The sequence below is a fragment of the Salvelinus alpinus genome, chromosome 16, assembly GCF_045679555.1.
Source record: "Salvelinus alpinus chromosome 16, SLU_Salpinus.1, whole genome shotgun sequence".
NCBI classification, from domain to species: domain Eukaryota; kingdom Metazoa; phylum Chordata; class Actinopteri; order Salmoniformes; family Salmonidae; genus Salvelinus; species Salvelinus alpinus.
In genome coordinates this window covers 29,841,045-29,855,702 of record NC_092101.1, presented here as the reverse complement: position 1 = coordinate 29,855,702, position 14,658 = coordinate 29,841,045, and the positions used below count along the sequence as shown (strand labels likewise).

General features: G+C 43.5%; 1 protein-coding gene across 4 annotated transcripts; it reads left to right on the top strand.

The window, feature by feature from the left end:
* Window positions 1–2,683: 2,683 nt before the first annotated feature.
* LOC139541317 (neuromedin-U-like) lies at window positions 2,684–14,110 on the top strand. 4 transcript variants are annotated; one of them, XM_071345835.1, is made up of 9 exons: window positions 2,687–2,940; window positions 5,227–5,282; window positions 5,450–5,497; window positions 5,741–5,794; window positions 8,645–8,677; window positions 8,840–8,890; window positions 10,216–10,296; window positions 13,774–13,827; window positions 13,922–14,110. In XM_071345835.1, the coding sequence occupies exons 1-9, from the start codon at window positions 2,793–2,795 to the stop codon at window positions 13,955–13,957; spliced, it is 561 nt and encodes a 186-aa protein (XP_071201936.1). In that variant the 5' UTR covers window positions 2,687–2,792; the 3' UTR covers window positions 13,958–14,110. The 4 variants fall into 4 exon arrangements, with proteins under 4 accessions (XP_071201938.1, XP_071201939.1, XP_071201936.1 ...); XM_071345837.1 differs by lacking the exon at window positions 5,741–5,794 and having other exon boundaries at window positions 2,684–2,940; XM_071345836.1 differs by lacking the exon at window positions 8,840–8,890 and having other exon boundaries at window positions 2,691–2,940.
* Window positions 14,111–14,658: the final 548 nt, after the last annotated feature.

Below are 14,658 nucleotides of genomic sequence, written 5' to 3'. Positions count from 1 at the left end.
GACCGGATCAGCCAGAGCCTTCCGCCAGACCGGATCAGCCAGAGCCTTCCGCCAGACCGGATCAGCCAGAGCCTTCCGCCAGACCGGATCAGCCAGAGCCTTCCGCCAGACCGGATCAGCCAGAGCCTTCCGCCAGACCGGATCAGCCAGAGCCTTCCGCCAGACCGGATCAGCCAGAGCCTTCCGCCAGACCGGATCAGCCAGAGCCTTCCGCCAGACCGGATCAGCCAGAGCCTTCCGCCAGACCGGATCAGCCAGAGCCTTCCGCCAGACCGGATCAGCCAGAGCCTTCCGTCAGCCCGGACCTGCCAGAGCCTCCCGTCAGCCCGGACCTGCCAGAGTCCCTCAGCCCGGACCTGCCAGAGTCCCTCAGCCCGGACCTGCCAGAGTCCCTCAGCCCGGACCTGCCAGAGTCCCTCAGCCCGGACCTGCCAGAGTCCCTCAGCCCGGACCTGCCAGAGTCCCTCAGCCAGGACCTGCCAGAGTCCCTCAGCCAGGACCTGCCAGAGTCCCTCAGCCAGGACCTGCCGCCCCTTATCCCGGTGCCGCCCCTTATCCCGGTGCTGCCCCTTATCCCGGTGCTGCCCCTTATCCCGGTGCTGCCCCTTCATTTAGGTGGTTTTAGTTGGAGGGTGGTCATTGGGAGGGGGATACAGAAGCGGGGAGTGACTATGGTGGTGTGGGGACAGCGTCCGGAGCCTGAGCCACCACCGTGGTCAGATGCCCACCCAGACCCTCCCCTGGACTTTGTGCTGGTGCGCCCGGCGTTCGCACCTTGAGGGGGGGGTTCTGTCACGTTCCTGACCTGTTTTCTGTTTTGTATGTGTGTGATGGTCAGGGCGTGAGTTTTGGGTGGGCATTCTATGTTGTGTGTTTCTATGTTGGTTTAGGGTTGCCTGGTATGGCTCTTAATTAGAGGCAGGTGTTTTGCGTTCCTCTAATTAAGAGTCATATTTAGGTAGGTTGTTTCACTGTGTTCGTTGTGGGTGGTTGTTACCTGTCTCTGTGTTTGTGTTCTGCACCAGATAGGTCTGTATCGGTTTTGCACGTTTGTTATTTTGTAAGTTGTTTGTAGTGTTCACTTGTTCTTATAATTAAACATGTTGAGCACTGGCTACGCTGCATTTTGGTCCTCTCCTTCACCCCAGGAAGAAAACCTTTACAAGTATACTATTCAGCTGAAGCCATATACAACACACCAGGCGTAGAATATGGGTTAACTGATGTTGACACGATGGACCTTTGACCATTTAGTACAGATAGTAATGACAAACTTGATTACAGTTTTATTGATGTCAATTGAAGAACACAGATGCACATTGCCGTAGTCTAATTGTGTGAACTTACTGAGAAAAGGCTGGCTTTGAGAGAACTGGGGTCACACTACTGCTACTTAAATAGTATATTTGAGAAGATGGAAACAGAGAACTGACGGGTTGAATAAAATGGTTGACTGGCTCAGCATCTGTGTGGTTGCTGAACCAATCTGTGATGGTGTTAATTTGTTACGTACAACTTTGATAAATAGTGAAGTTTAACAGATGTTTAATCTTTCTTATGGGTTTACTGTACAACAGTATTTTTATTCTGAAACAGGCTACACATAACAGTTACACTTGCTCTGGACAGAAATTAAAAAGTCTCAGATGACAATGTCAACCTGAGCTTGGTATGAAGCAATGTGTGCTTTGTTTCTATACTATCCATTGCCTGATTATGTCATAAGGCTCTCTCATAAGGCTTTTGTTTGTATAAAGTTGTCTTATACAGGTCAACCATAACTTCTCACAGTAGTCTACAATACATGACTCTGTCCTGGTGACCCTTGGGTGGTGGTGCGTGAGAGCTAATGTGTATTAGTTTATCCACATCAAGTTTGATATTCTACTGCCTGCCTTCTTATTGTTCTATTTTGGGGTAAAGTTCGATTCGCTGACCCGCTGTGCAGGCTGGGGGCCTCAAATCTTCTATTCCAGACTACATTGAGACATTAAGACAGTAAAATGTCCCTTCCATTACTTATATGAGTGGGGTGGAAAAACAGCAGTCACATACCAGGCAGTCGTGGTGTTTCATAGGACCTCTTGACATAAAGGCACTCGCCTGATTATGCAATTTCCTGCCTCCATAATACCCTTTCCGGACTAGTGCTGCCTCACTCGAGGATCTTCCACATACCAGAAAGACACCCTTTCTCTTCTCCAACAGAGTTGATGAATTCCAATGAACCACTAGCAAATTTTAAGTCGTTTTTTAAAACATATAAGCTGAATATTTATTTTAACAGTAGGTCTGAATAGCCTAACAATTCAATTCCCACGGTCATAAATAGTAAAGTTTTGTTCTTTAATATCGTGTTTTCATTACTTCTTGTCACTTTCTTGTCATGTCTGAACCCATTTGATTGACAATGAGGATATAAATTCATTAAGCTACAATATCTATTTCCTTATATTGACGGGTTGGTGTTATAAAGGCCTGGATTTAGACAATACGATAAAATAATTGTAAAACTAATAATATTTTCAGATATTATGTCAAACATATGGTGTTTTATATCTTATTAGTTTATTTGTTCAGGCAGAATGTTATTTCTGTTATAGCACCACGTTCCCTCCTAGCCTTACTCATCAATTAGATAGGCCCTAGTGTATGCACGCGTGGAATTAATGACGCAGTGTAGTGTCATTGATGTAGAGAGGGGGTGACCTCGTGCTTTAAAATTGTTCCTGTGAAAGATTAGAAATCACAGATCGGCAAGAACATAAACCAAGAGCAACCAGAGACAGGTAATGATGAAGACTTCTCAGTGCCAAACCAGAGTCTCTCAGAGCGGCAGCGCGAGCTACGTGAGCGTTCTCAGCACCAGCGCAATGAACACGTTCAGCAGCACGAGCCTCGCGCTTCTTGTTCTCATCTCAGCGATCCCAGTCTGCAAAAGTAAGTAAATATATATATTTTGACCATGCTTTGGGTATAGAATATGGACAGTCTTATGCATTGCTATAGGTCCAAGTCAAGATGTAAAAACGTAAAACTTTAGTCCATGGAAAATGTTTGCGGGTCTGATGTAGCCTAATTGAATAGTTTAGGAAAAATGTAGTTGTTCAAAACCATTCAACATAAATTGGTAATCAACAAGCTCATTTAAATCATTAAAGTTCAAGTCTATTTGCATTTACTACTTATTTAAGATTTTTTTTGCAAAAAAACAATATGTTGAAAAGATTGAAAGGAACTTGTTTTCCTTACAAAATAAAACATTATAGGTTTAAAGTGCAATGAAAGTTTACTTCTCCTTAAATAAAACTGTAGACCAAAGGTACAGTATATTTCAGTTCTTTACAATATTAATAGACCCATAAATGTTTAAACTCAAGATTCTTACACGTCAAACATATTGAGCGTAATTACGCATTCTTTTGAACTTGCGCAACGGAGAGAATGTTTGAGAAATATTTGACATACTTCAGCACTTTCAATTGTTAAGTTTTGTTATGAAGAGGCCCTCGTGTCTTGTTGGTTTATAACCGATTATCCAAGACTATTTTCGTTCTGTTATGGGATTTTCTCTGACTGGAATTGTATTTATTCTAAACTGTGCAGCATAGAGAACTGGTGTAGCCTAAGCATATAGAAACTGCAACCACCAGTAGGCCTAATGCGACTTCAGACTGTTGTTCTAGTACGTAATTACACTTTTACTCGAATGCCTCCACATAGCATACATCAGTTGGAGAGGAACTCCTGTTTTGGTAATATTCTGTACAATTTGGATTTTAGTGTACTGTTAAGTTCTAAAGTAAAACATTTCACTCAAACAGAAGGGGAACTAACAAAGAGTCACTGCCCAACAACCAAAATGAAACAGGTGGGGTTTTAGGAGGGATTCTGAAAGACACTCATGGGGTTGTCCACTGAAAGTTGACTAGCAACAACAACTGGAACCTTAAAGACATCCACCATGAGCGCCCACTAAATTTGCAAACAAAATAAAAACCCACACCAAACTTAATAAAGACAGGAAGCAAACAAAATCCGATAAAGGATTGTTTGTATAGAACACAAAAAGGGAGTGCCGACTAAAGGTGTTAACCCTCCGCATCCATCAAGACAACTGGAGCACTGGGCCAGCCACTCTTAAATAGTACCTGGGCTAGCACAGGTGAAACACCTTCCCACTAACAAGATGGCAACCAGTACAGGTGTAACACATACTGACTAATGAGGTGACACCAATCGATGAGCCCTACGTGCTAATGTCCAACCTCAAAACATAAATGGAAAAACCTAAACCTGTAACAGTACTTACTGCATTGGTCATTTCACTCTCTCGCTATTCTCTCTCATGCATGGCTCTCTTCTCCCTTTCTAACTCCTTTCTTTGTTCTATGACTGACAGCTTGAATCTACTACAATTACCCCCCAGCCTTGCATGGGGCAGAGGCATGTCAGCCTAATCTGATGCAGGCAAACCGTGGCCTTGACAAACAGGCAAAATCTTAATGACTCCTAACAGTGGCTTGGATTTGGTTCCAAACAGCAATAATATCACAAATAATTGAAACAAATAGATTTACAATGGCAATTGTGTCAATCCCTCTTCAGTGACGTGAGAAATTATATTTGTTAAGGGTTATTTTCTGTGACATTGAGCGATCAATCAAATGTATTTATTTATAAAGCCCTTTTTACATCCGCCGATGTTACAAAGTGCTGTACAGAAACCCAGTCTAAAACCCCAAACAGCAAGCGATGCAGATGTAGAAGCACAGCCTCAATTTGTTGGTCACTATGAGTTTTTGAATATGAACAGATATGATTAAAGCGTAACATACACTCTTAGAAAAAAAGTTATCTAAAACCTAAAAGGGTTATTCGGCTGTCCCCATAGGGGAACCCTTTGAAGAAACCTTTTTACAGAGGGTTCTACCTGAAACCAAAACGGGTTCTATCTGGAACCAAAAAGGGTTCTATGGGGATGACCGAAGAATCCTTTTGGAACCCTTTTTTTCTGAGTGTAGGAAAGCTTCAATGCACTCTCCAATTCCCCATCCTCATGTTATGTTGTTAAAATGCATTAATTGATGTCTGTGATGCACTGGAAGTGGATTGTTATGGCTGTGTAATCACAATCTGCACATTCCTACCACCTTACTGCTACAGCATCAATACGATGATAGAGATGTAATGATTGTTGTGTCTGTCTGTCTGTTTCAATGGAAGGTGTTCCAATACAACAGCAGAGAGCAAATATATACCAGAACCAGCTTCTCAACCGGGTAGGCCACAGAACTACAACACATCTCTTTCTCTCTCTCTCTCACTCTCTGTGTCTCTACATTTTCCCATACTAAGACTGTGAGTTGTTGCTTTCCTTTGAAACAAAGAGATGTGTATTTTTCACTCCCCCTCTCATAACAGCACTCACCTGTCTTGTCTCCCATAGCTTGAAGATGTGTGCTCATCCTACTTTTCTGCAGACCTGCCATTTCGGGTGAGTAAGACTAGAATTATGAAATTATCAAAGGAAAGTTAAATAAAGGTACAAAAAAAGCACTGAAGGGAAAAGATGCATGTTCAATGTTTTCTCACTCTCGTATATTTTCAAGTTCAGGATCAATTCCAATTATGATCAAATTGAACTAGTCACTTACAGGCTTGAAATGAAAAAGTGTGTACAACTGTATCAGATTCTTTCTCTCACCTCCTCCCCCTTGCTCTCTGGTTGCTACTCTAGACACCTGATGTTTTGGGAGAACTCTGTGTGTTAATCCTTGAACAGAAGTCTAAGGTATTCCACCCTTCATGTTCCAGCATAGTAGCTCAAACAATAATCATATCACATGTACACACATAGTGGTTTATTCTGTTCTGTGAGCACAGCACAGTTGCACATACACTGAGTGTACAACACATTAAGAACACCTCCTACTATTGAGATTCCCTCAAAACAGCCTCAATTTGTCGGAGCATGGACTCTACAAGGTGTCGAAAGCGTTCCATAGGGATGCAGGCCCATGTTGACTCTAATGCTTCCCACAGTTGTGTCAAGTTGGCTGTATGTCCACCCTCTGAATGGCACATACACAATCCATGTCTCAATTCTCTAAAGGCTAAAAAATCCTTCTTTAACCTGTCTCCTCCCTTTCATCTACACCGATTGAAGTGGATTTAACAAGGGACATATGTAAGGGATCGTAGCTTTCACCTGGTCAATCTGTCATGGAAAGAGTTTTGTACACTCAGTGTATATGCAGTGTTTAAAGGAGTATTTCACGAATCCATGGTTCAGTTGTTTTCAAACAGCCATTACAAACTTCAGCTACCTTTATCCACCTCTAGTGAAAAATCTATGGAAGTGATGGCGGCACGTGAGCATGTTGTCACGCCCTGACCTTAGAGATCCTTATTATTCTCTATGTTTGGTTAGGTCAGGGTGTGACTTGGGTGGGAAAATGGTTTTCTATTTCTTTGTGTTTTTGGCTGAGTATGGTTCCCAATCAGAGGCAGCTGTCTATCGTTGTCTCTGATTGGGGATCATATATAAGTTGTCATTTTCCTTTTGGGTTTGGTGGGATCTTGTTTTCTGTATAGTTTATTTGCCTTACAGAACTGTGCGCTTTCGTTTTTGTCGTTGTTATTTTGCTTTTGGTGTCATCAATAAAAATAATGATGTACGCCTACCACGCTGCACCTTGGTCCGGTCATTCCACAAACGAGAGCCGTAACAGAAGATCCCACCAAAAACGAATCAAGCAGCGTGGCCAGGATGAGTGGACATGGGAGGAGATCGTGAATGGAGAAGGACCCTGGGTAGGAGAGTATCGCCGTTCAAGGGAGCAGATGGAGGCAGCGAAAGCAGAACGGCGACGATACGAGGAATTAGAGCAACGGAGCAAGCACGAGAGGCAGCCCCCAATTTTCTTTGGGGGGGGGGGCACACGGGGAGATTGGCGGAGTCAGGTTTTAGACCTGAGTCAACTCCCCGTGCTTACCGTGGGGAGAGTGTGACTGGTCAGGCACCATGTTATGCGATGATGCGCACTGTGTCTCCAGTGCGCACTCACAGCCTGGTGCGCTCTGGGCCAGCTCCTCGCAGTTGCCGTGCTAGAGTTGGCACCCAGCCAGGATGGATTGTGCCGGCTCAGCGGTCCTGGTCTCCAGTGCGTCTCCTCGGTCCAGGATATCTTGCGCCAGCTCTACGCACGGTATCCCCAGTTTGCCAGCACCACCCAGTGCAGCCTGTGCCAACTCCCCGCACTTGCCGTGCTACAGGGGGTATTCAGCCAGGACGCGTTGTGCCAGCTCTGCGCTCCAGACCTCCGGTGCGCCTCCATGGTCCAGTGTGTCTTGCGCCGGCTCTACACACTATGCCTCCAGTGCGCCTTCATAGCCCAGTGCGTCCCCTGCCAGTTCTCCACACTCACCGAGCTAAAGTGGGTATCCAGCCAGGATGTGTTGTGGTAGCTCCACTCACTAGGCTGCCAGTACGTCTCCTCAGTCCGGTGAGACCTGTTCCGGCTCCACGTACGAAGCCTCCTGTGATGATCCATGGCCCGAAGCCTCCAGTGATAATCCATGGCCCGAAGCCTCCAGTGATGATCCATGGCACGAAGCCTCCAGTGATGATCCATGGCACGAAGCCTCCAGTGACGATCCATGGCACGAAGCCTCCAGTGACGATCCATGGCACGAAGCCTCCAGTTACGATCCATGGCACGAAGCCTCCAGTGACGATCCATGGCCCGGAGCCTGCAGTGACGATCCAGGGAAAGGAGCCTCCGGCAACGGTCCCCGGTCCGGAGCCTCAGGCGACGGTCCCTGCACCAGAGGCGTCACCGAAGTGGGGGGAGCCTCAAGTGGAGCAGGGTCGGGGTCCCGCACCGGAGCCTCCACCGAGAGTAGATGCCCACCCGGACCTCCCCTATAGGTTCAGGTTTGCGGCCGGAGTCCGCACCTTTGGGGGGGGACTGTCACGCCCTGACCTTAGAGATCCTTATTATTCTCTATGTTTGGTTAGGTCAGGGTGTGACTCGGGTGGGAAAATCTGTTTTCTATTTCTTTGTGTTTTTGGCTGAGTATGGTTCCCAATCAGAGGCAGCTGTCTATCGTTGTCTCTGATTGGGGATCATATATAAGTTGTCATTTTCCTTTTGGGTTTTGTGGGATCTTGTTTTCTGTATAGTTTATTTGCCTTACAGAACTGTGCGCTTTCGTTTTTGTCGTTGTTATTTTGCTTTTGGTGTCATCAATAAAAATAATGATGTACGCATACCACGCTGCACCTTGGTCCGGTCATTCCACAAACGAGAGCCGTAACATATGTTTTCTTTTTAAATGGCCAAATCACCTTTAAGTAACATCAAACCAAATATAGTTTATTTTAGGTGATTTGGACATATATTTTTTAAACATGCACACATGCCACCATCATTTCCATAGATGTTTAAATAGCAGTGGTTAAAGTTAGCTGAAGTTTGTAATGGCTGTTTAAAGAAAACTGGACCATGGATTACAGTTTATCCTGGCTCATAGACTACTTTCAGGGTGAGGAACCATCTAACATCAAGTTGTAAAATAGTGAACTACTCCTTTAATAATTTTCAATAGTAAATTTAGTTTTGTTTTCTTGTCATTGCAGGACATGAAAGTGCGGGACAATCCTAGTAAAAGGGTAAGTGTGACATTGTCGGTTTTATCATGTCTGCTTCATCATGTCTTTCATCTGTCTATTGAAATATGTTCCCTTTAGTGAGCGCCTATCAATGCAATCAACATAAAAACTTTTGAAATGTTTTATTTGTGTGTGTGTTTTTGTGTGTTTGCTTGTGTATAGTTTTTATTTCATTATGCTAAGCAACAAGGTGCTGGCCTAACAGAGGGGGCGGTAAGTTGGGTTAAAGTTCACTTTGCACTGCTTGACAAGGCACACTGCATTTTTTTATTCGTTGTTAGTTGTACTGTGCTTTTTGTATTGTATTACTTATTTACTCTAGAACATTAATTTTTATCCGGAAAAACTGTTACGTTTTAGCTTAGTTTTTATTTCCAGAGTAACCAAAATATTATCAGACATGAATTGCAAACTCTTCTGCATATTACATTACGCCAGCTCTTACCTTCCCAAAATGCATGCACGCAGACAAACACAGACCCTATTGCTGCCCAGTCCCTCAGATTGTTAACATAGTCAGTTCTCAATAGCTGTCCTCCAAGGAGATAGTCCCCTACATTTCTGGTTCTTGGTATAGAAAATAGTTTTCCATAGTTTTCTGTGGTATAAAGAAAGTTGGAAAAGCACTGCTCCACCTGTCACAGTGCTTCCCTTCTCCTTGTCTCTTGCTCTGCATGCAAGATGCGCACTTTCTTGGAAACAATTTTAGGTGCGGCATGTGTCCACATCCATATATCTTGTCTTGTTTGCACAAGTTACTTTGAATTCCTCATGCCTCCCTCCCTTCCGCTGTGTCATCAGTTTGACTGACGTGGGGAACACCATCAGTGTAAATGAGATAAACAGAAATGACAAGGAACGGACACATTTTCTGCCCCATCTGAATAATTCATGGCAGACTGTATTTTTAATTGCCAACCATTTTCTTCTCAAGTCTCCAAGTTATTGTAATGGAACCAAAATTCCATCCTCTATTTCTAGTGAATGCTTCATTAATTCATTTAGGATATAGCTTTGTTTACAGTCACTGGGCAGAGATTGGCTTTGCAAAGGTTTGTTATAGTTTGTCCTCAGAGGATGTTAGCACAGTAAAATCAAGTTGAGTTGACAAAATGTCAAATATGTCAACCAGATAACAATGAAAATATGACGTATTTCCTAGACATTGTGCATGGCCTGCATGTGAAGAGCGTGCTGTCACTATGTGCTTTGTTGATCTAAACATGAATGCAGAGTCTGCAAATGAACACAGGGTTGTACTGAGGTGTGTGTGTGTGTGTGTGTGTGTGTGTGTGTGTGTGTGTGTGTGTGTGTGTGTGTGTGTGTGTGTGTGTGTGTGTGTGTGTGTGTGTGTGTGTGTGTGTGTGTGTGTGTGTGTGTGTGTGTGTGTGTGTGTGTGTGTCTGGGGTGTCTAGTGGTAATGTGTGTGTATATGGAGTCCTCTCTGCAGCCCCCAGCCCTTTGTCTCTGTCTCAGGGCAGTTGTTCATGGTTCTCATGTTTCTTCATGTCTGTCCGTATGTTTTGTGGATGTGTCAGTCCCCTGTGATGCATCCTCTCCTGCAGCTAGTTCCTCAACTCAATACCAGACGAGAGAGAGGAGAGGAGTTTGTGGTCCGCGTATGTACCATCTGCATGTTCCTTTTTACATATCTGCATCATTATAACTTGAATAACTCTACCTACATGTACATATTACCTCGACTAACTGGTGCCCCTGCACATTGACTCTGTACCGGTACCCCCCGTATATAGCCTCGCTATTGTTATTTTACGTCTGCTCTTTAATTATTTGTTACTTTTATTTATATTATTCTTAACTGCTGTCACGTTCGTTTAGAGATGGATTGGACCAAGGTGCAGCGTTGTAGGCGTACATTTTTCTTTTATTTAAATGACACCGAAAAATCAAAAAAATACAAAAACGAACATAAAGCTACATGCAGTGCAGAAAGCAACTACACACAAACAAGATCCCACAAACTAAAGGTGGAAAAAAGGCTGCCTAAGTATGATCCCCAATCAGAGACAACGATAGACAGCTGCCTCTGATTGGGAACCCTACCCGGCCAACAAAGAAATAGAAAAACTAGAATGCCCACCCAAATCACACGCCGACCTAACCAAATAGAGAAATAAAAAGTCTCTCTAAGGTCAGGGCGTGACAACTGCATTGTTGGTTAAGGGCATGTAAGTAAACATTTCACTATAAGGTCTACTACACCTGTTGTATTCGGCGCATGTGACAAATAAACAAATTTGATTCTTTGGAGAGGAAATATCACACTAATCCAGGGGTCTCCAACCTTTTCTAGCATGAGAGCTACTTTAAAAAAATGAAACATGTCACAAGCTACTAATGGTTCTGTACTGCTGCTGCTCATTTCATTGCAAAGTTTGAAAATAACAATAGATACAAATTATATACTGTACCTACTCATGATATATTTCTGCCAGGTAAGCCTACTTTGCAGTTAACATTTAATTGAGAAGGTTTTGGGAAAACTGTCTCTGTCATCCCACAAGATTATCACATCAACTGTGATGGGCATTCCGAGTCTTTTCTTTGAGCCGGATCATTTGGTTCAGTTCACCTAAAAGAGACATTTGGCTCACAAGTGGCTCTTTGTTAAGTAATGCTTAGAAATTGACCTAAAACCATTTTAAAGCCTAAAACGTTGCCTAACATTATGTCAGATCGTGAAATGTGAGTTCAAATAAAAAATGTCCTGACCAAATTATTAGATTGCCTACAAAATAAATGAAGACAGTTACACACTGAAAAGATTTGCGTGGACTAGGATGAGGCGCTCTCCTCACTATATTGTTCCTGCACTGAGGAATTACCATCTTCAGATAATGTTTTTATAATTTATCTGCAGATAATTGACGCCTGGAGGTCAAAAAGCAGTGGTAAAAGTATGCAAATATGGGAGCCGACGTTCACCAAAAAGAGGCGTTCAAAAAGAGCCAATCGTTTGCGAACGACCCATCACAACTGGCTACACACGGAGTGATAGACAAAGGTCCGCACCGCACAGATAGAAAGGGGCCATGGCAGAACACTGACATTCCTGCCTTGCAGCAAATCATGCACAGAACGAGCAGTGTGGTTGGTGGCATTGTCATGCTGGAGGGTCATATCAGGATGAGCTTGCAGGAAGGGTACCACATGAGGGAGGAGGGTGTCTTCCCTGTAACGCACAGCGTTGAGAATGTCTGCAATGACAACAAGCTCAGTCTGATGATGCTGTGACACACCGCCCCAGACCATGACGGACCCTCCACCTCCAAATCGATCCCGCTCCAGAGTACAGGCCTTGGTGTAACGCTCATTCCTTCAATGATAAACATGAATCCGACAATCACCTCTGGTGAGACAAAACCGCGACTCGTCAGTGAAGAGCACTTTTTGCCAGTCCTGTCTGGTCCAGCGATGGTGGGTTTGTGCCCATAGGCGACGTTGTTGCCGGTGATGTCTGGTGAGGACCTGCCTTACAACAGGCCTACAAGAACCTCAGTCCAGCCTCTCTCAGCCTATTGAGGACAGTCTTGAGCATTGATGGAGGGATTGTGTGTTCCTGGTGTGACTCGGGCAGTTGTTGTTGCCATCCTGTACCTGTCCCGCAGGTGTGATGTTCGGATGTACCGATCCTGCAGGTGTTGTTACATGTGGTCTGCCACTGCAAGGACAATCAGCTGTCCATCCTGTCTCACTGTAGTGCTGTCTTAGGCGTCTCACTGTACGGACATTGCAATTTATTGCCCTGGCCACATCTGCAGTCCTCATGCCTCCTTGCAGCATGCCTAAGGCACATTCACGCAGTTGAGCAGGGACCCTGGGCATCTTTATTTTGGTGTTTTTCAGAGTCAGTAGAAAGGCCTCTTTAGTGTCCTAAGTTTTCATAACTGTGACCTTAATTGTCTACCGTCTGTAAGCAGTTAGTGTCTTAACGACCGTTCCACAGGTACATGTTCATTAATTGTTTATGGTTCATTGAACAAGCATGAGAAACAGTGTTTAAACACTTTCCAATGAAGATCTGTGAAGTTATTTGGATTTTTACGAATTATCTTTGAAAGACAGGGTCCTGAAAAAGGGACGTTTCTTTTTTTGCTGAGTTTACAACAAAGCCACCACAATTTACAATACTTTGTTATAGTGTGATAGTAATGATCAAATGAAAGATCTTGTAAATCTCTTTTATTTACATGGGAGAGCTAAAACTCTTGATGTGCCCTTAGAAGTCAATTTTAGCAGTCAAACCTTTATTTAACTAGGCAAGTCAGTTAAGAACAAATTCTTATTTTACAATGACGGCCGACCCCGGCTAAACACTCCCCTAACCCGGACGACGCTGGGCTAATTGTGCGCCGCCCTCCTGATCAGCCCGGGATCGAACCAGGGTCTGTAGCACTGAGATGCAGTGCCTTGGACTGCTGCGCCACTCAGGAGTCAATATAGGGCATCTGGAGGATATGCTCTTTTCACCTTGTCAATGTGTACATGATTTGTCATTTTTTCAGTGCGTTACCCTATTATGAGACTGTTGTGTATGTGATGTCTGTTTGTGTACAGTATATGCATGTGATTCATTGTGCGTATCGAGGCTACCTTTTTTACACACATACTGTCACTCTGTACTCGCTCTGTCTACATTAGCTGTTCTTTTCCATGATGCAGGTAATTACGATCTAAAATTAGTGCATCTGACAGGTGAACTTCCACATTGCTGTGCTTTAACTCAACATAATTAATCCTTCATCCTACATGGGATTGGCGTTGACATAGTAGCTACAGCAGACTTGTGAGAGGAAAAGTGCTCAGCTTAGTGTGTGTCTGTTTACGGTGGAAACTCAATGGGAGTGATCTCTACTCTAATGGTTTTGCCCACGAAAGAATGAAATAAGTGGAAATAAGCTTCAACAACGATATCTAGCACACTGCTTTCTGTTCCAACTGAAATTGTAAGACTTTCTTTTCATCGGGAAGCAGTTGTCGGCTGAATAAATACTGCTATACTCAAATGAGACCATACCTGAATGTAGAGCACCTGTTCATTGATATATTCTGTCCTGCTTTACTTTCTGTTTTAGGATGATCTCCAGGGACCTGAGGGAATTCAGAGCAGAGGATACTTCTTATATCGGGTATGAATACACACATTCAGAGGACAGGAATAAACTCTGTTAAAATGTTTGTTTGATTTCATTCATCAGTAACATTTCCTTATCTTACTTACAGCCAAGAAATGGAAGAAGATCCCTAGAATTTGATTAAATGTAAGGTATGGGGTATTGAACTGAACAGCCACAACCTTCATAGAGTGGTTCAGACCTCTGCCCCAACCCCTTAATGACCATTGTACAGTGATGTTGAATGTACACAATGAAATGAAAGAATCCAAATAAAATAGTCTTTGTTGGTCCAAAAGTCTTATTTGTGTTACGAGGTGTCTTGAATTAAAAGCATTGTTATATGGTTATTTTTGTGGTGGCATGATTTTGCAGAAAGACAGATACTGCATAAGAAACTTGCACAAAGAGGTCCTGACGCAACTGGAAAATTGTCAGTGAACACGAAAGCGGAGTGTGTGTGTGTGTGTGTGTGTGTGTGTGTGTGTGTGTGTGTGTGTGTGTGTGTGTGTTAGCTGAAATATTCGTGACCATAGCCTACTTAGTGTGCTCAAAAAAACTACACACACAAATGTTGTCTTTCTCTGAAACATCGCCTACACAAGATTGAGATCTCACCCAACTCTATTGTGCTGCACCACATTCTGTTATGATTCAAATCCACCTTTCTAAACAGACTAGACCAGAAAGGCTGCTTATTGTCTCAATGCATTGGACAAAAACTGGTTAAATCAACGTTGTTTCCACGTCATTTAAACCCCCCAAAATAAATTTTATGACATTGAATCAACATGGAAAACTGATTGGATTTCATATTTTTTTCACCCAAGTTTTAACCTAAATCCA